The sequence below is a fragment of the Temnothorax nylanderi genome, unplaced genomic scaffold (assembly GCF_030848795.1).
Source record: "Temnothorax nylanderi isolate EJ_2023f unplaced genomic scaffold, tnyl_v1.0 TNYL_tig0011_pilon, whole genome shotgun sequence".
Classification (NCBI taxonomy): Eukaryota; Metazoa; Arthropoda; class Insecta; order Hymenoptera; family Formicidae; genus Temnothorax; species Temnothorax nylanderi.
In genome coordinates this window covers 840,924-865,477 of record NW_027249073.1, presented here as the reverse complement: position 1 = coordinate 865,477, position 24,554 = coordinate 840,924, and the positions used below count along the sequence as shown (strand labels likewise).

Here is a 24,554-nt window from a genome sequence, read left to right as displayed (position 1 = left end):
GTTCATAAATTTCCTACAACTCAACATCCTTTTGTATAAATATATTTAAAATAATACATATTTACAGAATCTTACGAATTTTCTAACACGGATTCCAAGTCTGGCGAACAAATTAATTTGTTATTCACTGGGCCAAGATTGATAAGATCACCGGTTTGTGATGCAGCGTCTATTTTTACAGCTAAAAGGTCCTGAAAAGTAATTAATTACTTGAAGGATTGTGATAATACTTTTGTGCTTGAATTACAAATTATAAAAATACAATTTTATACCTGTTGAAAACATTGCTGCGCTCCAATATCGACAAAAAAACTCATCTCGCCAATACGTAATCTCGTTTTACCCGATTTTAAAATTTCGAGTTTGCCTAAAAGACCATCTCTTAAACCTTTTAAGGTACAATGCTCGGTTTTTGCTTTACTATCACTACGAGTACTTGTATCATTTGGTTTTGATCCTGCTTCCTCTCTACTAGATTCCAGACCTGGCAGAGATTCTGGAAACTGTTGATCAATTATTAAATAATAGTTATAATGGATTCATATGATATTCTTACCTGTATTAATGTATAGGAATTGGCCTTGTTTTCGATTATTTGAGAAATTGGGAGTGCTTCCCTTTTGTCTTGCTCGCTTTCCTTACTTTTTTCTATATTTACGGCTATGGAAGAAAAAAGTTATATATGTATATGAGTTCGATAAGATTACTAAAGAGTTTATCTTATACTTACCTTCACCATTTTCTGAGATGACCGGTTTGTTATCGGTCTTGTCATTATCAATCCCATCATATATATCCTTTTTAACTCGTGGCAGTGTAAGAGGACACATCTTTTCATCAGTACAAGGGTCATCCTCGATAAGATCATATCCTGACAGACTCGGTAATTTCTTCTCTTCTTCTATTTTATCGATAATCTTACTTTTACTTAATTTTGGTTTCTCCAGACGTCTTGTAGCACTTCCTGTGCTACTCGAAGTTCTAGGACCATCAAATTTTCTAGGTGCGGTAGGTGCCGTATATATTCCTTCCGACCATACACCAACAGACTAGAAGTATAGAATAATCCTATATGATTTATATATTATAAAATTGGTATTTATATGATTATAAGATATTGAATACACCTAAAGAAAAACAATTTTAAATTCACGTGTGATATTAGGTCAACGATCTGCCTGTATATATATTTCGATTTATAAGAGGTTAATTGAAGAGTTTAAAGATTGCGAGTAAAGGAATGAGGTGGTAAATCATTTTGGAAATAAATAATGAACTAAAAGTAATATTAAATTAATAATATAAATAATTGATAAAGATATGAGAGCACATTAGGCACGTTAGGCTAAAAGATATTCAAAATAGTAGCATTACCTGTATTATATTTCCTTTGTCTCCTCTTCCACGTCCTCTGTCTCCTCTCCCTCGTTCCCTTCCGCGATCGCTGTTTCTCGATCTCGCCTGCTCAGTTTTGACCAAGATCGCTGGATCGCTGAAATCGAATTACCTTTAGCATTTAGACTAGGTCGCAATTTAATTAAATAGCTTACTCCTTTTTCTTATTCCTTTGAACGTTGAGATTTGGCGTGTACACCTTCTTCGGTTTTTCAGTCTTAATGTTTCCACCTAGGGTCAGGTCCCGCGGTAGCCGGTAGGATGTCAGCCTCTGCGTGGTCGTGGGTAAGCCTGGCTCCATTTTGATGTTCGTCACCCTTTCCAAAAGCGACGACGTCGACGGCTCCGACGATACAGACGTGCCAGGTTCTATCTTCACTCGCACGTTCGCGTGAAGGGCATCGTTCGAACTGGCAGAATCGTTTGAACTTGAACTGTTTGAAGCCATGTTCACAGACGGTCTTCTATGAGCCTTACTTCTATTTGTCAATAAAGTAGTATGTACGTCCGTGCGGTCCGTGCTCCTGTTTCCAAACACAGCACGGTTCTCTTTCTTTCTTTTATTCTCTATGTTCTATGTTCTGACACGTCCATAGATTTATTTTTCAGGATTGATTAGCATTTTGTTCTGCAACAATATAATGCGTTCTCTCATCAGTCAGCAATTAACCTCAAATACTACGAAATTAAAGCGATATTGTCGCAACGCCTCGATTGTCCGTCCGTCGAGAGGTTTAAGAAAAAGAGAAGAACTTTGCGACTGAACACTCGCACAATTAATACGCACTTAATGAAGTTCGCATCGAGGTTACGCACAGTGCGAATTTCTTTATGCACAGTATTTTACACGTGCCCTACTGTGCCCTACCACGCCATACCACGCCAGTGATGTGAATCCGGCCCGGTTTTTCGCGCATGCGCGGCCCATCCACTACGCACACAGAGTGACGCTCGGTCTATCGGTGTGTCGGCACTGTCGGCAGCGCTCGGCAGTGCCGAGCGAGAGGGAGAATATTACTCCCTCCTTGTCGCTCTTACTTAGCTCGCGCGATCGACGATGTTTTTACGCTGGAAATGCTTTCTCGGTATCTCGGCGTGAATCTGAGTTGCCGTTGCACGATAATCAAAGAGCGATCTTTGGAATAATGTAGAGATGTAAAAATCTCTAATCTGTCAATTAAATTCCCGATGTTTGTCAAAATATTTATTTATAGTCTTTATATTACGACACGTTAAGTTAAGTGATCGTTTGCTGCGAAGTTCGCGTCGAGTTCGATATCGCTTAGAGGGTCGCAGCGGCGTCGTTCTGATAGATTCGAATCGCGAAGTTCAGGGTTGTACATACGCCCGGGGACTACGTCACACTTCGCAGGAGTCACGGGACGCGCGGCGTCGCGGATTCGAATCGTATACCGTATCTCTCGCGATCGTTTCGAGCAGAAGGTGAATTTCGCGCGTGAGGGACTTCCGCGGGTGCATCGAACAGTGTCGGGGGTGTCGTTCGAGTTAACGAGTCGACGAGCGTGCTTGTATATAACTTGTAACACGTCGCGCGCGATGTCGCGATTTCGGTGTCCATTTTTGCGCGTCTGGAGCAACGCAGTGAGATCTTCGTCGCACGTCTCCACTCTCCAGCTGTTTTCTCGCCGAAGCGCATCGTAAATCTAAACAGCTGTCCGATTATCGCCAGGTATGTGCGTATCTCTTTTGTAATTACGGAGATCATACTTGTGCGATCGTATGAATGTCGAATGCGGCAGAGAAATTTAGGGTCGCTATTTTCTGATTCCGCGCGTTGCGAGAATCGACGAATCGCCATTAAAAATCACAATCGTGATGCAAAGACTTTTGATTGAATCGCAATTGTTTTCATGTTTTAAGGTTAATTCTCTCTCAGATTAATGCCAGAATAAAAAACCAAACTTGTTTTTTTATCGATCCTAATATATTTTGAACGTCGCGTTTCATCTTTTTCGAGCTTTCCAGGAAGGTTACATTTAATGCTATTTTACTTATAACGAAATTTTTGTTACGGAAGACGTTAGGCCAAAAAGAATTAAAAGACAGGCAGCTTTAGGCTGAGAAAGAACTGAAGCCAACGAGCAACGTCGATCTATTTCGCCTAATTTGAAAAAGTCTCGTACATTACATTGGGTGCGATCCACTAGACGCTTCAGAGCATCATTTTGTCCTTGTTTAACATTTGATAAACAACAAGGATGAAATGATTCCAAGAGCGTTTGGAGCGCCAAGTGGATCGCACCCATTCTCTCGACAAATATTGCGGCCGGAATGAAAAGCAGTTAGTCAGTACACTACTGATGGTAACGGAGAAATACCGTTACCTATATATATACCCATGTTAAATAAATATGAAACAATTAGTCGCTGTGTGACGCCTGATGAAGTCGCCGTGAAAAGTTTGTTTCTGCGACGAGCGAGACGGCAATCGTCAATCGTCATGCGTTAAATTTCTTCATCACGAATAAAGTACGACGTAATTATAATATTAAAAAGAGACATTTTTAATTACATTGCGATAGCAACGACGGCGCTTCACAAAAAATCAAATCCGCTTGACCACAGTCAGTATGCGTTGATAAACAAAAATCATCCAGAAATATCAATTAAGTAAATTTTCAGAATAATTCGTGATTATATCGATAATTTGCATAAATGAATACATAAAGAATTGTTTATTAAATAAAATGTTTCCGTTCTTCTCCAGTGATATTGATTTGAAGATTCGCAAACTAAAGATTTTACTCGAGAGCGCTTTTAATCTGTAACATCGCAAATTTTGAGAGAATAGTTTAAACTTTAAAGGGATAAATTTGTCGAGTGATTTGCGATTAAGTTATCTTTCGCCGAATTAAAAAAAAAATGTATTTAAGAGAGATGTTTGATTTCTCTGTATAAATTTTCGAAACTTGACGGTGCATTTTCTTGCATCGCCTTCGCGTCTGCTCGCGTCTGCTCGCGCGCAGATAAGCGCGCGGTATCTGCGGCGCGGCAACCTGCGGAAGACGGCGGCGTCGGCGCCGGCGGCGTGACGTTTTCAGGACGGCTAGTAGCGGCAGTGACATGGGGCAGGGCAGGAGGAGAGCACCGTCGGTGCGGATGAGGTCATCGTATGGTTTTTTAGCCGCGCCGCGCGCCGGCAGTCGCGACGCGGAGCGCCCGAACGCCGGCCGCTGCTGCACGCGTTCCCGCTGCCGCCGCCGCACGCGTTTAGGTGCCGAGCGAGCGGGCGAGCGAGCGAGCGAGCGAGCGTGCGAGCGAAGGAGCGTGCGCCAGGACATGCGACGACGTGCCACGTGCCACGGCGCCGTGCGTTTCAGCGTGCCCGCGAGTTCACCCAGGTCGTCCTCCGGCAGGAGGTGAAAATTCGGAGCAAATCCGCTACCGGCATTCGAATTGCCTCTCCTCTAAATCCTTCCGCAACGCGCGAATCCCCGCGCCAGGGGTGAATCCCCAAATCCGTGGGTTCCGCTGAACGACGCACGATCTACGATCGATCTCGATCCCGCGCGATCAACGTGAGATGAGGGCCCGCTTGTATAGAACGGAAATTTAATTTATCTCCATAAATATGCACGTGGTGTTCGATAATCGGTATACCATGGGAAAGTGAGTGAGTCCTGTCAGGGGACAAGGTGTTCCGCGAGGATTAACACTTCTGTTTCGAAAATCGCAGCGCCACTTCGAAGTAATACGTTGCGAGCATATTGTAGATTTTAGAAAAGAGACATCCTTGCGAATTAAATTCTGACAGGAAACAGACCACTTTCCGACTTTGATCGACCAATTGTCCGCTCACTTTTATATCTAATTTCTCCACGACGAATATTTCTTTCTTTCCACGATGCAGCGTCGCTTTCACGAGAAACGTGCGTTGATAACAAGCTATACTTTAGATATATTTCTGCCTCTCGACGAGTGTAATTTGCATAGTGAAGACTTTCTTCGTGCACTGACTGTCCTTTCTATAATCCGATACGATTATTTTCACAATGCACAGCTGTTGCGTGGTGCATACAGGACAGGACGCCGTCACGCATGATAGTCGTATTCGCGTTACCTGCGTGTCAGAAACCGGGAATTGAAACCGGTACAATTTCGGTGAGTTCACGTTTCCACGTCATATCGAAGTATGACGGTAATCTCTATATTTAACTGCAAAAATTGACGTAAGAATATACGTTTTCCGTATCTTATCTATACATGTTCTTATCTTATCTTACATAACATCGAATTCTTGACGTTCTTAAAACTCGATTCGCCGAAATTACGTCCGTTTCTTTTTATATCGGTATAACATAAATGTTAATATACAGTTCAGAATTAAGACTGGTGATTTGCTTCGAAGGCTTTAAATTTTGAAGCTTCGAAGTTTTGAAGGTTCAAAGGGTTTGAAAACAGCTTAAATTTCGAAGGTTCGAAGTTAACTTCGAAGTCCCGAGGGCTTCGATATTCGAATTTTGAAGCTTCGGAGGTTCGAAGGATTGAAGACACCTTAAACTTCGAAGGTTTAAAGTTTCAAGTCTTCGAAGTTGTCAAAAGTAACCCTATTCAGAATCATTTCTTGCTCATTGCCATCGATAAAATCCAACGTAGTTTCAGCTTGTAGCGTCGACGTTAGAACTCATCGAAATTAACGATACTGATCGATTACTGATCGTGATTCTGCGAAAGGGAACGAATTGATTTCGGAGCGCCGTTTCTGACTTCGGCCGTAGAAGAGCGGATTTGAAGTTCGGTCAGCCGCAGCAGTTCTTAAACCTGTTCTGTACTCCCCCTCAGACATCGGATACATCGACGGGTTTTCGAGCAGCTGAAGTATCCGAGAGCGTGTCTTCCTGAAAGTCTTTCGCGCCGGGAATCTCTTCTTTCAGAATCCTCTCATTAGCCATCCCGTGGTCGCGGACGGGTTATTTCGCGCCTCCGAATGCGATATTTCGCGCTTTCCTCACGAACGCGCGTCGATATTTAAACGTCGTCTTGAAATTTTCGTATGTGAAGAAATATGGACAATATTATTTTGGAAATACTTACGCAATTATCTTTCGCGCGATCACTTTTCATTCATAATGTTTGTAGTATCAGGATCTTTATCACATTGGAAAAGTCAGTAGTGTGTTTGCGTTAGTAAGGCTAAAGACACGAATGTAACAATAAATAGATAATTGGGCTTAAGCTGACAGCAATGATTGTTCAATGTGTTCCGAAACGTCGACGCTGACATAACGTGGTTTACGTGGTTACGAATAGATAAAGATTGTGAGCCTTGCGCATACATATATTTCGCGATAAGCAGTTAAAAATGTCTCCATGAAATGTCGATTAAAAAAATAATAAAAATATTGCTTGCAAGGTTATGATAACGACTTATATAAAAATATTATATAATAAGATATATTAGGAACTATGTAAATAATTTATTAGCAGACGTTATACATACTCCTTTTTATAATAACTAATATCTTATGACTTATAAAATGAAATAAAACAGAGTATTACTAATAGAAGAGAGTATAATAAATAGATCAGAGCATTGATGATAGAAAAGTTGCTTTTAATACAATTAAATGTTAAATCATGTTTGGATTATTGAGAATGGAAAAGGCATATTTTGACATTTTCAATTTCTTGCTTAATTAATTATGCTTTCAAAGAGTTCCCTCTCTTTGTATTATAAGCTGATTATATTTGAAGAAAATTACGTAAGGTGGTATAACTCGATCTTAATATTACATATGTCAATTAGAAAAAATATAGTTACTATAATTTAATGAATCGATCTATCTGTTTTATGTAATTATTATAAATAAATTATTACCCGAATACTCATTATTGTTAGAATAATTGTCACGTTCAAGCTTTAGTCTTTTTATTTTATATTTTTTTAAGTAGAGATGTTATGAAATGTAAAAGTATATTTGAAAAAATCATGCTCTGATAATAAAGTTGATGATTAGAGAATGAAGAACAATATCACATTTGTGATATAAATTACTATAACATTTGAAAAAAATCATCGTAAGACGACATGAATGAAGATATCGGATCTCTCCATTCTCGTAATATTTATTACGCCTATCTTTTGCCCACCTCCCGCGCAAATTCCCTCAGATCGGCGAAAACAAACGCGTGCTCCGAGATAGCACGTGCTCGCGAGCTTCGCGGCGCGCATGCGCGTCCCCGAGACGCGTTTCAAATCTCGCGTCTCTCGCAGACGGAAACGCGCGTTCCTCGCTCAAATGTCGCGACTGCGTCTTCTCCCCGACGCGACGTCTACGGCCGCGACGGCAGCGATTCGTTGCCGGATATTAATATCAATATACCGTACAGTTAGCCGTTCGCGGATCTCGCGAATGTACGCGCGAGACTCGCGGGACCGTTCGGATTCGCGAAACCTTTGTGGATGACCGCACGTGAATAAACTTCCGAACTTTCGCGATATGACGAGAATCGAAATGGAGTTTATCAGTGTCGCGAACTCTCGGAGTGAAAAGTGACATCGGACATCGTGCTCTCTCGTTGTCGATCCCCGATAGTGGACGGGGTGCACGAACGGGACCAAAAACTGTGAGTTGATCTAATATCAGGAGTGACTTAACCTGTTGGAAGATGAACGGGGTGCAACGGACTCCCGTCGAGGCTTTTGACGCAAAGGTAGAGGCTGAATCTTTTACTCTAAATCAATCTACAGCTAAAATTATTAGAGACACTCTGTTAAAATAAAGTTTTTTCAAAATAACATTTATTGTTGAAAGAAAAAATAAACGCATAAACGCGTTCATGATAATGAACGTTTTAGTAAACAACTTTTAAACAAAAGAAATTTTTTCTGGTATTAGATTCAGTTACAGCATAATGATTATGAGGATGCCTAATAATTTTGGCCAAGGTTGTAGTGGGATCTACCAGATTTCACGCTTTGCAAAAGTGATTTTTTTTTCGAAGCCTGGCCATACAATTAAAATATTACGCTTTATGCACTAATTGTAAGTTTATTTCCTTACAAGAATATATTCACAAAGCATTTTCCTTTTATAATTTCTTTAGTACCTAAGTGAATTTCCTGCTGGAAATCTCAGGCAATAAATGAAACCTTATCTGTAAATTTCTATTCTATTAGAAAATTTCGTTCTCATAAACGCTATCTAAAATGTGTCCTTCCTTTCCTTATATAATGCGTTTTAAAAGATAATGTGTTGAATAATGATGAAAATCAGTAAATATTTCTGAGATCGCGCAGTTAATCGATTTATTATCCTAATCTTTTGCAGTTCGTTAGTTTGCTAATTGCACTTTGACATACTACATTTATTGATCGGGACGTGCTTTTGTTTGCAATTACATATTTAGCTAACCACATTTATTTCGGCATGTGTCTAAAGTTCTAAATTATTTAAGTTGTATTATCCTTTGATAATTACAATTTTGCGAATCCAGTATTACCGCTGAAGCTTACAAATTTCTGAATAAAAATAATGCCTACTTTAGTATGTACAGAACCTGGCATGCAAAAACTCTGTGCAGATATGAGAAACTTAGAATACCTACTTTGAAATCGCAATGTCACGTTTTACGATATCTCTACGTGTGTAAAACACTGCGACAGGGTATGAGATATCGTATTGTTTTTACAGAAATTAAGGTACATGAAGTCAAATCGAAAAATTCCGAGCGTATTTTTCCATGACGCGGCGCGACTCACTGAAGGCTCGTGCCTAATGGATCGAATCGATGCGATTTGAGTTTGTGCAAGGTGCATCGTGTCACACGTGTGCGTTTACGATGACCGTGGCCTGCGTAACCTAGTACCTGCGATGCCCTTGAACCGGATTGTTCCGCGCTATCCAGGAGTACGGCTGTCAGCGGTGTCGTCGAGTATATCGAGATAACGTATCTACACACCCCGTGTCCTTTTTACGTGCATCTTTCCGAGTAGCTGGTTAATGACGTTTTCTAATAATCATATGTCACGCAGTTTTAATTATACCGCAGTTAATTGCAAATTCCTCTGTTTTATCAGTCTTTAATTACAAACGAGTAATTATCACAGATTGTTGTTTCATACATCGAGGCAAATGATATGAGAGAGAATATTAATTAAAACAACGAGAGTTATATACTTGATAAAAGAAATTGCTTGTGGAGCAATTTCTTTCGTTTGGTGAGAGAGAATGAATTAGAATTATTAAATGCCTCAGTTCTTTAATAACTCACGTAGTAAAATTTTTACATATACATTACTATTCTTAAACCTGGAGCTTATGTACGGCGCATTATCATCTTTATCTGGAACCAGATGTATTATTTAACGAGTGATCTTGGCTGAGCTATATATGGAACTTTTTTAGCACCTTAAGAATGCCAGTTTTCACCATCTCAGACATTTTTTATGCTCTCTATGCTGTTCCATGCAAATTTCTAAATTATAGAGCATTATGCTACACCTTGCTTATATCCTGATTATGTGCTTAGCATATCATACATACTTTTGATTTCGGTCGGCTCATCCAGCAAAATGGCACAATGCTCTTTTCCTCACCGGAACATTAAATCGATCGCGCTTAGATTATATCCGCGACCTCGCATGCCGTGTATAACTTCGTACGGCACGGCAAACGGCACCCCGTTTTCATCGAGGACAATGTATTTACGTAGTTTTAAAAATCGCTCGTGTTTGCTGAAATATCATTATCATATCGTTAGCGCGTCGAGGGTCTTTATCTCTATTACACTCTATATTTGTGTGTCGCGATTAAGACAGCATCGATAAGATTTCCTTAAATTAATATTCCGATGCTGTACACGGAAAAAAAATGAAGTTGCTTCAATTAAACGTCGACGTCACGGGCTGCCACAAGCATAAGTAGTTCAGTTGGATATTATTGGACCAAATATTTAAATTATTAAAACAATTATCTGATGTTTTTTGTTCATTAATATTGATGTTGCATCAATAAATTTTATCTCAATAACACTGATGCTGTTGATTATACCAAAAATGATGCTGTTGATACAACATTATTTCTTTTTTCCGTGTAGAGGCACGAAAATGGTCTCTATGTTTCGTCATCATGATCGAGAAATGATTAGCATTTATATTTTATTATTAGTTAGTAGTATCTCATAATTTATCTCTTTTTGTTTATTCTTAGAAATCGCGTATGATTATTTTTGACAAATTCAATTCTTTGTGTATCTTTTGACAATTAAGAGTTAGTTACTATCTATTTGATTGAATTACGTTTTATTTTATTCTTAGTAATTAGAGCGAAATAGGCATGTCAGGTTTGTCGAGAAGAGGAAGAAAAAAGTAAAATGTACAGCAAGGTCAATTGAGGAGATAAAAATAAGCGGACTTATTTTTCCCCGTTGTGGGTGTTCCCTAATATAAGTCTTAGAATTCGCTGCTTGCTGGACAACTTTAAGCTTTGCGCGGGCGTCATCCGAATACGAGATGAATCTCTGTTAATCTCGGTTCAACGTGAGATCTAGTTACGAACGGGAAAGGAAAAAACGGGAGACAGGTGGAGTGAGCAACGCGCCGGTTTCTCGTCGCAAAATCGAGCTGAGTTCACCCACTTTCCTTCGGTCTGTCTCTCAAGGTAGCCAGCGGCGGATAGCATTACCATTCGGTAATCTACTCGCGTGTGCATGCGTGTGGGTCGAACGTAACGTGTAATTAGGTGCCTTAGCGCGCGCCGTGACCGGTGCACTGATGTAACGCGATATCTATGGTGATAGAAGTAAGAAGTAAAGGCTCATTCAGAATTGCCACGTCGTTGACCTTTCCTCGATCCTAGGATGATTGATCCCCTTCTGATACATTAGGATCGATAATCGGATGAAAAAAGTTAATGATAAATATATATAATCTTTTTCATATCTTCCCCAAAAATTACCCCGTAGGAAACAATTTTATGTAACAAGAATAATTTTTTTTATTTTAAATAAGCTTTCAAAAATTTTAAAAGATTTTTTACTTTCTTCAAAGACAGACGTTTAGAGCTTATGATAAATTAAATAGTCAAAATACTTTGAGATATATAAAATATTTATTTAATTTACTGAAAAAAATTAAGACTACTTCATATGTAGGAAAATAATTAACAAGCAATATAAAATTGCTGTAAAGGTTAAGTAAATTTATAGTAAACTTATAGTAAAATTATATTGGTTTTGCCCTTTAATTTGTATAATATATCGAGTTTGTATTATATGAAACAGCACGTGCCAACTTTAATATTAACCGATCTGAATAATGCAGTCTGCAATAATGGACCTAAAAGCTATATTATATTAACAATAGGTGTCTCTGTTATACATGACATTTTCTTTTGTATCAGTTACATGCTACATCTGCGATACATGCGATACATCGGGTATAGATACATACAACAAAATTAGAAATTCACAGACTAAATTCCATCTGACTAATACAATTTTAATAATAGCATCAAACGACGCATAGAATAGCTATAACGGAAAAGAATCATATTGCGTCGAATGCACGTTCGAGTAAGCATTATTAGCATTATTAATCTCAATCGAATCAAACCGTTTTATCGCGTGACGAAAGGCGAGTCCGTGAAATAATAAGTTTCGAGCGTCGCGTCGCGTCGCGTCGGCCTGAATCCATACGATTTAAACGCACTTCTTCTTGCGAACAACTTTTTCTCGCGCAGTTGTTATTTACGAGTCCGCGCCAGATACGAAATGATTTTAATATTTTACCCGAACGTAAGACCGTTGCCAATTTCGGCCGGATGTAATGGCAACGGATGTATTAAGGTATTCTCACGTGGGATTATGCTAATTTCCCCGGAACACGTAATTCTCACTCTTTCGGTCTCACCGCTTCTTCTCACGTAAGATTCGCTACAGCGCGATCGTTCTGTCAATTCGGAATTTCCTTCTTAGGGTAGTGTGATCTCGTGGAAACAGGGCGTGATAATATCTGCCGTGTAACGCAGATATCGAGCGACTTTTGATCGAGCAAAAATGATACCTACTCGGTAAGACAACTTACGTTGTTGATACATTGCTTTTCGTTTCTTATTGCACACATGCGCCAATTACGTCTGGGACGACTTGGATATATGCATTGCATGATTTCAGCCGATCGTAGATAGACTATATACACGGTGCTCTCTTCCCTTCGAATTTTGTCGTTGTCCTCGATACACGAGTGGAGCTAAACAAGACAGGTTTATTGTCCTCGACATTTTTTGACCTTCTTTAGAGAGACGGCGACGGCCGCATGAGCGACGTCGTCGGGACAACCCAGTTCCACCGAGCGTACGCGTCGGTCGTATGCCGCCCTATCTATAAGAGGGTATCCAGTTTCCCCGTTATGGCATTGTGCTAATTGGAAAGAGACTTTTTTTTTCCTTCAAGAGAGCACGTCGATTCGCGCGATTCATTAGCATTCTTCGCGCGGCTCTTCGACGCCTCGCGACACTCCGAACTGTTAATACTCGATCGAGACGTTTCCGCGCCATCAGATGCAAGCAATTCGATAAAAACTGTTGCGATTAATTACACTCGCATAAGCATCGTATATCATCCTTCTTCCCACGGAAAGTGCGATGAAAAATGTACGGAAATGGTAACAGCAGAAATGGAATCATAATTGTTTTATCGAAAATTTATTTTGTTGACCTTTCCACATTTTTGCACGGCTTCTAATTTCACGTATACTGTAAAAAATCCAGATTTCGTTAAAGTAAGACTTTGCTATGTCACGTTTTAGTATGGATATTCTTTACAAGACGTTTCTTGGCTTGTCAAGGTAGTCGATTGTAATTAATTGCAAAGTGTAACAAATACGTGATAGCTTTGACAGATTTGTTCTGTTTCGTAATCGTCCTCCACCGTTCCTCTCTTGGAATTTCATGAATTAGTCAAATTAGTTTTGATTAAATTCGTATTGCACACAGCCCCTTTTCTCGATAATTTTGCTTGAATAATTCGCTATTATATGAATGGGTCGTCTTTAATGCTAGACAATACCAATGTTTCACCAAATGCTTCGATATGTTGAGATTAATATTTATTAACGTTACTCCTCATAACATTTATACTGATATCTAAACAAATTGACAATATGTGAACAAATGGAAAAATGGTTGGATTACAATTTATTAATTGGACCCAGTTCTGCAATGCAGAACCAACTTCAAAACCTTACTTTTCCGCTCGAGTAAATTTCTAGAGCGAAATATTAGAAATAAAATTCTGTGCCAACGTTATCTGAAATATAATGACCGAATATAATCTTCCTCATATACAATATTCCATGTGTTATATGCGTTTTTTAGAAAAAAATCTCTTGTCTAGTTTATGATCACTTGGCAATGCAGAGATAAACTAAAAATCATGAAAATGGCGCTTGGTTCCTTATTGCATAACTGCATCCAATTATACATATACATAATGATTAATACTTTTGTTTTTTTAATTGATCATTTTTACCGCGATGATTGTCATAATTTTATATTATTCAGACGCGATCAGCTAGTTTTTTTGTCCGCGTGAAAGACCTACCCGTTCTTATCTCAAGTGAAAGCAACGGGGAACCCATTCGCGTATAGGCGCTTTTTTGTCGGTGACTTTTTCGGTTTCGTATTACCATGCGCTGGACTTTCACGAGGTGTGCGACGCATACGTCGAAAAGTGCTTCGATATCCTCGATCATTCGGATCGTAAAGACGGTCGTTCTTTCGAACGACGGAGCGAGAGCTGGCGATTAAAGCTAACGATGTAATCCAGGATTGTTTGGATACAATGTATGATTATAAAGCCGGTTTGCATTTGGATCACGTAACGGGAGCGAACACGCGAGATGAGAAACAAATTTTGCTTCTTTATTGCATCTTAAATATATTTATTTTTGCTTTTTTATTATTAATGTTACTAATATGTTACTTCATTTATCTTAATAACTTTATTTAATTTTATTATACATATATCATTACCTTTTTTATTATAGCAAGAATCGGTTTTGCACATACGGAATTAAACTAGATTTTCATTGCTTGAATAAAGTATTAGAAATTGTAGATGAACCACTTATAACACTTTAGTCATTCAATTAATGTTAGTGAGCGCATTAGGATTTACTATAAGTTTTTGACACGATTGTCGTAATTTTGTGCGAAAGTTGTACGGTTTACAGTAAAACACGAGACGCAAATCATACATCGTCGACGCGGCGCACATGCCGCTACAATTAGATCAATTGTTATCGTTTACCCGAACCCGTTATCAAGTGACGCTTGCGTTTCGCACAACGCAACTAAAACGAGAAAAAACGTTTTTCTCGAAATACGATGCAATAATCGTTCCTTTTTACTCTCTCATTTTAGCAATAAAGATCGTTTTACACCAATTCTTATAGTTTATTTTTTAAATAAATTTATCTTTTAATCTATAATTTAATTTATTTGATTTTCACATTTTATCAATATTTTATTCTACTCAAATTTTATAAAATAAAATAGATGTTTTTTTTCTAAACAAACTCTTATCCCATTTTCTAAATTTAATTTAATAGAAATGAAAGATCAGTCCAACTCCAAGTGCACCAGAAACGTGCGTATTCGTCTTAATAGAGACGAATGTTCCAAGTTCCAATGTCATCGCGCCGTTTTCTACTCTCGTATACACTAATCTGCAGAGGCTGCGTTTCGCGTGACGCGTCTGCAAAAGAAATCGGTCGCGGATGATGACGTATTGCGAGAGACGAACTTCCGCGGTGATATGACCTCGTAATAGTCGCAAGGGAGAAAGTGGGGTAATCCGTGCCCACGCTGCATTCTTTTGAATTTAAAGTGCTACACGAAATACTCATTTTCATAAGTATTACGGTGGAAGGCGGTGCGCGATGGTGCACAAATGTGTGCATAAGACTATAAATACTTCATATATAATATTATAGTAACCCGGAATTTCTTATGTAAATAAGTAGCTTCTGTTCACGCTATATACACTGACGATTCTTTTTTTCGCTTTAAGGGAAGGGTATAGGATTGGTGCTTGCCTTATCACGCGAGGAAGAAACGTCAGCTGCTAGGCAACCAGCGGGTTTTCATAAACAGCGGGTAGACTGTTAGACGTCAATTATCGATAGTTAGCACGCGTTTGCGGTTTCGCTCCGAGCACGCGGTAGCGCCGTCATTTTTTACGTCATTGTTACGCACCATTTGTCGCATGAATGCGTGTCGGAGGTGGTCGTATCTTGAACGGCACAAAATATTTTACAATGGCTGGATGGTTGCCGCTTACGTATATTATCGCAGCCCCGAGAGTAATTAGGAGAGCGTGTGGTTTTTCTGCGTAGCTTTCCGAATAGAGATTTCAATTGTCGGCGGCGATGCACGTACGATTATGTATACAGAAATGCCACGCACGCTGGCGTCGCGGTAAATGCCGGTAATAAATCAATACGTTTTCCCTGCAAAGCTCGTACACCGTGATTCAACGTTTCCCGCGCGTTGCGCCACTTCGTGCCCGCTATATTTTCTCATTCGTATAGATCGCGATCGGCGCCCAAAGCGAGCTCGCGATACACGTAACGCTATAAACAGGAAACGGGGAGTGACAGTTCCACCTAACGAGATTTATCCTTGCGCGAAGGCCACGCCTGGCTTTATATAGAGCTCCGAATGTTTCGAGTTCACCGGCGATGCATATCTCTTTTCACAGCCATAGATTTCCACTCGAGGAGGAAATATGGCAATTACGCAGATCGATGGACGTTCCGCGCGATTATCGTCGCGACACGCTGCTTTTTGTTGGACGTTCGATTCCTTTCAAATCCTTACGTGTTTTTACCGTCCGGCAGGTTATTTTGCAAGAACGACCGGTGTGGAGCTGTTATCGCGTGTAACACGGTCAGACGAGATCGCGTGACTGTCGGCAGTTTGTAAATCCTCCGGGACTTATGCGAATATCCCGAGGGACGCTTACCTAATGTCGAGTGAGCAACGTCATTAGGGTAGCCTCTCGCAGTCTAGCCTCGGTTATCATAGCCGAGTTTCATAATCGAAGCGGGATAAATATAGTACGTTAAATCAGTACGTTAAATTTAATTTCCTGGTTTTAACAGGAAATGACATATATATCCTGTTAAAACCAGGAAATTAAATTTAACGTACTGATACCAAAAGATCATATCAGTCATAATTGTTTGCAATTCAATTAGTTTTGGGAAAATACGCTTGTACACATATCATATGTACATTTGGGAAGGTGTTCTATAAATACAAAGATACATAGAGCAGTTTATTTTGATGATGTAATTTTATCTTCCAAAACTTTGGTAAAATCGATATGGCACGTCAGTCTATAATTTCTTCCAATTAATATTCTTAATAGCTCGAAACTTGGTACAAAAAAAATGCAGGGCGTTCCCTGTACACCTTCATTATGTACTTCGTTAATGAAATGAAGCGAAACGTTTAATGAACAAAAATTCTCAGCTTCCCTCGTTTGCAAAAGTATATTTACTTGTTCTTTTTTTACATCTAACGGTTCAATTATAATCTTATGGAACTTCAATTATATCGAGATTAGCCTGGCACAATAACGGCCAGCGAGAAAATAAGAACTCATAATTTGCATGAATCGTGTAAACAGAGCAAAGTGCGCAAATGATATGAGTCATGCTCCATGATTAAACAGCGATGGCGTGATGATTCTGATTATCGCGGAAAATCAAATTCTTTCCGTGGATGTCCGTTTGTGTCATTAGTGCTTTCTAAATGTTATTGCGTTCGAAATGAAACAGAAATCGTTGCGCGACTCGAGCGAAAAAAAAAAGGAAATGTAAGAAAAATGTAAAGATGAAACATAGACACATGTTAAAAGTGTTTGTATAACGCAAACAGAATTGTTTAATAATCACAATTCAACGACGATAGATTAAATTGGGTTGCGTTGGATGCTCGGATATTATTCGAATCATTTATAATTTCACGGTTCGTCGCACGTGCACCTTCGCTCAGATTTCGCTATCTCGTTCAGTTTCCTCGATATACGAAAGCAATGCAACCTTTCGCAACGAAATGTCTGACCATTAGTAATATTTTCAGTAGGTATTGCATTGTAGTATATTGCAATATTGATTTTCTTTCAGAAAAAATTAACTTTCAAAGAGTATTTCCCTAATATATCGATTATCTTTTAGTTAAAAAATGATTTTACATTCAATCTTCTTGTTACATTCTTTTAAATTGATATTTAAACATGTTCTTATGCATGCTTTTTATGTTTTCTTTAGTTTTCAAAAAATTGTTTTTTTACTGATTATTTTACTTATTATTGCCACTTTATATCGTTGATTGCCGATTGCAAATTTGATTTATACATTACCTAACGAGCAACGTATTTTATTTTTTACTGAAACAATAATGTATACAGATATATAATTTGTATTCGATATAATAGATTATTTAATAAATTATCGCTTTTAATGTTTGCCTTTCAATATTTTACTATTTATGCTTGTTCTAAAAAGACAAAAACTGATCGTTTAATGACGATTAATAATTTACAGAATAAAAATTGGGGCAAATAAAATCACTATGTGTAAATTTATAATGAATATTACTGCAAACTACGATATCGAACAGTCATCTCAACACGATTGCCATGAGTTAATTTAACGAGATATGTAGAACGATATTGTCGCTTCGATTGTATTTGTTCACATCAAATTAAATCAATCGGAGTAGTTAGTGGAATATAAAAAACGGCAAAATCAATATCACAATTATATAAATGTTACTCGTATGCTGGGAAGAACACTGCAGAGAGAGAGAGATTCTGCAGTGTGTATAAAATATACATATTTCAAATCTCGCGTTTTTTGGCATAAAATAATACATTGCAAGATAGTACAGTTATTAAGAAAAAGATCTTAAAACAAACATTAATCTCTTATACGATATTCTATTTATTTTAATTTTGATTTTTTGCAATAGTCCTGAATTTATTCTGTATAAACATGTTTCGTTCTCATTGCTCATAGCGATAATTATAAATCAAGTATATAGGTACTAATAGATTTTAAATCACCTTTTATTTAATGAAAGACAACTAGAGAGAGTCATATTTCGTTCAACTGAGGTTGCAAGAGCCGGTCATCGGGAGTTTCTACGTGTGAAACAGGAGTAGGATTTCTTGGCAGTAAATTGTGGATCCGCACGAAAGACTGTGGTCATCTCGCAATTGTAACGACACATATAACGAATATCCGGATAAAGCAAACTACCGTGAACGCCCGTCAGACACGTAACGGTAAGCTAGATGGCTTTGAATGTCGCGTATCTCCACGTGAGATTATTGGGAGCGAACGTCTTTCACGATGCCGTATATCAAGTGTGTCAAATTAATTCTACCTCGTGGACCGTGTGAGCAATTGGAACATTATAACTTTTATTAAAAAGAACTGTAAGGAAAATACTGTATATACTTATAGAAGAATCATTCAGTACAACTAGCACAATATTTTAACATAGCAAAATCTTTTTTATCATGTTAAAATATTTTATTGTATGCATCTGAATAAATATAAAAGAGATGTTGTCAGTATTAGTTTATATCTGGACGATGGTAGTAGAAATAAACAAACAATGATTTTTTTGGGTTGATTTATAAATAGTAATAAATTACTGTTAAATAGCTGTGAATTAGAGTCCAGATTATAAAGAGTAAGTAAAGAGTTTATTATTAAAATTAAATTTACTTCCTCGACACCTGAAGACCAAAAGTAATAGCCTGATAAAGATTCTAAATTTTTTGCGCGTCCAGCTGGCTATCAGGTTAAATAGCCAAATAGCTTTGAACTTTCAAAATGGGGTGCCAACTATGGAAAGGTGAGCCTATACTCTGTGGTATTAGCTTGGACACAAGAATAATCAACCGCACCCTTCGGCTCTTATCTAGGCTGCACCCTTCGTGATCGCCTCCCTTCTCTCTTCGCCTTTCGTGGCCCTGAAAGCAGACATGGTCTCGTGTAGAAACTGTCCCGAGGGAGATCAGGTTTCTTTACTGAAGACAGGAAATTAAAAATAACTGATGAGAGTATCCTTGAAGATCACTGTTCGATAAACTATAGCAAGAAACTGTGTGCGATATGGAACGAAAAATATTATTTCTTAATTACATCATAAATGGAGCATTATGCACTTTTATATAGGATTAACATTTTTTTTCACGCGCATATCTGTTTTATAAATTCTTTAAAATTTGTCTTTCATTACGAAGATCCAATTTATTTAGTTAACAAGAATCTTGTAAAAATCATGGATGTATAAATTACGATTTTTTATCAATCTGAATCATATATAATGTATATCTCACAAAAATGGATATAGACAATCGAAAATCGAGGATTAGGAATGAAATGCTTAAAGTTAGAAGTTACGTATAATTGTAAGAGTTTATGCATACTTATATATTCATAGGTTTCCATTTTTAATTATATTTAAAAATAATATACATGAAAAAACATGAAACTAAAATAGCATGATGTGATTGGTATACTGCCGTGTTTGGCGATAGAATTTCGAAATGGAAATCATTGGAGCACGGACAGTCGCTACGGAGGAAGATCCTTTTTCTCGACGTTACCAAGACAGCTTGATAAGTTTAACCTACGCGCGCATTGTTTCAGACGAACAGTGAGGCAAGAGAGGAGTTTGTCTTCTCATCTGTTATTCGCGCGACACTTCGAGCAACGTGTTTTACACTCGCGACATAATAAAGATCGACGATTTATAGGCTCATCAACTATTGTGTTTCTTAATGAAAAAAAATGCATGCGGTAAAATATACATGTTTCTCTTCAACATTTGCACAACACATAAATCATACATATCGTCATAAAGATAGCATCATGCGTTCTCTAATACCGCATAGAACGTATCTCTTCGTAAAATTAAAAAAAAATTTACTCCTCGAATTGGAATTGGTTTCCTTAATGACTTCATTTCTTAACTTCTCGATGACGCATCATATCTGGTTTTATTTCTTAAAAGAATTTAAACGAGTACATATAAATGTCAATGCGAGTGATTTCAAAAACGCTTTTGTCCGTGGAATATACTTGAGGCGCATTTTGACTGTCTGTCAAACTTGATTATACATACAGCCAGCATTTTTTCTCAGCAATCAAAAGAACGTGACACCGTTTCGCGTTTAAGTTAACGCGCATTAGCGCGAAAGCGCCTCATGCATTACTCACATATCGCGTTTAATTACAGCCGCAGTGCTTGGCCGGAAACGGTCACTGTAGTAACAGCTGATTATCTGTCTTCCTGCGCCTCGTTTTGAGATATGGGAGAATATGCCACGCTTAAATTCATCTTGACCAAGCACCGTGAAATTCTCGGGAGATCACGGATAATTTGAGAACTCTTTCTCGTGCACCACAACGCAGCAATCTGATTTCACAGGAGACAGTAATTTCAGACTCACGTTGTATACGGAATTTCTCGGATTCATGGCGCTGCAGTAATTTATTTTGGATCTCTCATAAAAAATATAACAATCCTATTTTCTATTAGCCGGTCTATAAACCTACTTTTCTAGTAAAGTAATTTCTTTTCTTTGCCACAGTTTAATTAAATTCATGTATCCAGACTAATTTTATTAAAATTGAGAAGATTAATTAGAAATGTAGATTTACTTTTTTGTATTCTCTTGAAAAAGTGGGTTGGATCATTAGAGGATTAGAAATCTTTTCGTTAATTATGCGTGTCCTCGTGAATCTCAAGCTATTCTTGTATCTTCATGACTAAACTGCGTTCCTGCATTTAATCCGTAAAAAGATAATCCGTTAAGTTAATGTTATTCGCTGATTATCCCAATAGACATTACAAATAAGTTGACGTTGATTGCTCCTAACCAAGAGATTAAATTTCCCTTTTCCATTTATGTTACAGGTAAGTCCACATAATCGTACAACGGGACAACAAATCGCAAACTCACGGTTGACTAATTCAGATTGTGCACGTCTAGCGGTAAGTTAAGACTTTACTTTTATCTTAGCACAAAGTTATTTTTACCGTTGCATTTTGCATTAAATGATTAAAAAAACGATTAGACATAGTCCGCATCATATTTGTGACAATTGATAAAATCCTATTGTGAGGACAGGGTTATTATTTTTCTTTGACTATACACTTTATTACATTATTATATTTATAACAGTTGCTTTATGCAATTTTTAAGTTTATATATAATTAATAACATACACATTACATTATATACGTATATATTTTTTTATGGCAAATTAACCCATTAATAAAAGCTTTATAATCGAGGCGATTTAATCTCTAATAGTAATACATTATGCAATATTATATATAATGATACACAGAGAATATCACGGGATTCTTTTTAGAATAACACTAGATATTACTGGCTGCTGCGCCATTTAGTTTCACAAATCGCAAGGGAATGCGTTATTGAATTATTTTACGACAAGCATGACCGTCGTTCTCGGTTGTGTTAGGGTCACGTCGTTTAACATAATAAAGGTCAATTGCCCCGTGGATAAGCACGTTAGCCGTCATTGCATAATTTACGAATTATGACTCCGTCTATCCTCTCTCGCACGGCCGCTCTCCCGCCGCCCCTGAATATATTCCCGTCGAGCATCGCTTAAAAGTTAATCCCCTCGCACATCGTTTACGTCGCAATAAATCTATAGGGTTCACAATTTACGGTAAAACACGTATTGATGCCTCATTTTTACAATATCTACGCGAGATTCCTATACCATTTTTCGCACCTGCGACGAAAGATGTATACACCTCGAGAAATTATTATGATAAAATAAACTTAAATTGATGGAAAATACGAACGGAAAATTTAAATATTATATATAGATAAAAAATAGAATAGAATGTAATATTGTTAATATACAATAAACAGGAGATAAAAAAAATATGTATTTATAAAGATATGTAAGAATAAATAAAAGACAAAGTTCTGTAAACAATTTTAATTTATCTTTACATACTGATTTTACTGAATAACATATATATATATATTTGAATACACTTTCATATTTTAAAATTATTTTTATATATATTTTTATGTGTAAGCGGTTAGACGTTATAGATTCGAAATTTATAAATTTTATAAACGAGCACCTTATATTTAGAAGTAAACCAGTCTGCAGTCGTGAACGGTGATGCAGCATCACCGTATTAGGATTTCTAACAATTACTGGCACTGTGTTTATTACGAGAAACCGTAATCTCGTAAAGTTTGTGGAATTGCATGCGTAATGGCATAAATGGGAAACGAGAGCCGATCTCGTCGTTAAAACCGTATGACGTTAAACTCTACTTAACCGAGTCGTTCTTCTAAAACCTTAAACTGCGAAATTCCACATAATGTTTCTAATCCTATCATAACACACTACAAAGTGCTGATTAAATCAGCAATTCTATTTTAAAATACATTTTTTTTTAAATTTTAATTGACACTATGCGCAGAGATATTTTAAAAACATGTTAATTTAGTTTCCATAGAATGCAAATAAATTACCTCGAAAACGCAGTTATTCAGTTACGTTTTTATCTTTCTATCACAATTTCGTGTAAAGAATGCATTAAAAATGTATGAGCGCTCGTACGTGTTACTACTACATAGCTGAATTTATGTTCGTTTCGATATACTAACTTATTGACTTATCAGTAATTCTCCTAATTAAACCGATAGTGATTAAAATAGATAGTGGAAATCCAGGGTTTATTCGTATCTGGTATAATTCAACTTGTACCACAGAAATCGAGTTTTATCCAGTCACAGATTCGGCTCTCACAATCGTCAGAATTATCGGCTATCGAGAATATCGATTCTCGACCTCCCGTTGGGCCGTCACCTCATATACGCGATAGGTTGTCGCGTACTTAATTAAAACTCGCGTGTCTAAATATAGCGACCGAGTGGCACGGCATTCCAATCGTGAACATTGGTTGGTTAAACGCACGCGAACGTATTTGTATGTGCCCGCGAACCAATACAGGACTTCTTCATGTCCACCTGCGGATTCAAATGACACTTGTCGGAAACCCGCGAGGCTCATCAAAAGCTTTATTTATATATACATATATTTCGGATAATTTAACAAAAATTCGTTCAGGTATAACATATTGTTAAACTTTTTATTCGGGAGGGAAAGAGCATAGCCTAAAATAGAAGGATCTCATTCTTATGACATATTTTCATCACTCTTATCTCTTTATTTTATTTTTTCTGCAGGAAATCCTAAAGAATGTGATTGATTTTCTATTTAAAAAAATATATCACCCAAAAGAGATCATGCTCATTATATTGGAGTATATAAAAAGCATATTACACACTTTCGCGTCTCTACGTATAAATATCAGATGATGTGATTAGCAGCGAAAACGCCGGCCCGATAACGATATATCGCGCTATATGCGACATGGGTCTCTTTTGCGCACCGCGATTGTTTGGCCTTCATCGGATCGCGTATATCACGTGCCGCGGATTTAACACGATCGTTTCGGACGCATTCTGACACGTAACGAACTGCGTGCAACTGCGTTCTGACAGTATCTATATACAGGGTGGACCGAAATGCAGAGCGAGAGTCTATCGGTACGCGTGACACAATCGTTCGGGAATGCCAGTGTCGGAGGACCTCAGGTCCTCGCGATCCTCATTCGTGCGTTTTTAGAGACACGGAAGTCAAAATTTGCTATTTGAAATTAAATTAATTCCATGATAATTAAATTAAGTAACACCTTTTTATAAATTACAAGATAACGCTAACTAGTATGATATGGCTGAAAGAAACCTATATATTTAAGCCTTTCGATTTTGCACCGGTAAATGACACGAACAAATAGCGATTTTTTATAGTTAACCATTGGCATAGAGCGGAACTATCATAGCAGTGCATGTCGTATTGGCCAAATCCTAATTCCTCGACTGACTGTAATGCGTATAGAAAGTCCTTCAGCTAGGATAGCAATTGCTATCACGCCGAATCAAGGATTTATTCAACATCAAAGCATCGCCAAATCGAATCTCTTCATGCGAAATAGAGAACATCCATGAAATTGAGTTTTCTTCTTTTTTTTTCTCCGCTTCTT

General features: G+C 37.7%; 2 protein-coding genes across 5 annotated transcripts in view; one reads left to right on the top strand and one right to left on the bottom strand.

Annotated features, from left to right (window-relative positions):
• Positions 1–26: 26 nt before the first annotated feature.
• Positions 27–2,329, bottom strand: Rpiiic53 (RNA polymerase III subunit C53). 3 transcript variants are annotated; one of them, XM_071697116.1, is made up of 7 exons: positions 2,183–2,329; positions 1,551–2,023; positions 1,375–1,492; positions 731–1,049; positions 557–660; positions 273–503; positions 27–191 (listed from the first exon to the last, which is right to left on the bottom strand). In XM_071697116.1, the coding sequence occupies exons 2-7, from the start codon at positions 1,841–1,843 to the stop codon at positions 72–74; spliced, it is 1,185 nt and encodes a 394-aa protein (XP_071553217.1). In that variant the 5' UTR covers positions 1,844–2,023; positions 2,183–2,329; the 3' UTR covers positions 27–71. The 3 variants fall into 3 exon arrangements, with proteins under 3 accessions (XP_071553217.1, XP_071553216.1, XP_071553215.1); XM_071697115.1 differs by having other exon boundaries at positions 2,066–2,307; XM_071697114.1 differs by having other exon boundaries at positions 1,551–2,307.
• A 2,230-nt stretch (positions 2,330–4,559) lies between these two features.
• The window catches only part of Lmpt (four and a half LIM domains protein limpet), a 116,463-nt gene continuing 96,468 nt past the window's right edge, over positions 4,560–24,554 (top strand). Inside the window, exons 1-2 of one of the 2 annotated variants that reach the window (XM_071697100.1) lie at positions 4,560–4,757; positions 7,747–8,070. In XM_071697100.1, coding sequence (XP_071553201.1) covers positions 8,026–8,070 — 45 coding nt within the window. In that variant the 5' untranslated portion in view covers positions 4,560–4,757; positions 7,747–8,025. Of the gene's footprint in view, positions 4,776–7,746; positions 8,071–24,554 lie in introns of both variants that reach the window. The other variant, XM_071697099.1, reaches the window with a different exon arrangement.

Bases quoted from the DNA above. Each gene is read 5' to 3' on its own strand.
- Rpiiic53 (XM_071697116.1), bottom strand. From the start codon at position 1,843: ATGGCTTCAAACAGTTCAAGTTCAAACGATTCTGCCAGTTCGAACGAT. The intron at 661-730 runs GTAAGTATAAGA...TTTCTTCCATAG, and splicing joins CATCTCAGAAAATGGTGAAG to CCGTAAATATAGAAAAAAGT. The intron at 504-556 runs GTAAGAATATCA...ATTGATCAACAG, and splicing joins ATTCCTATACATTAATACAG to TTTCCAGAATCTCTGCCAGG.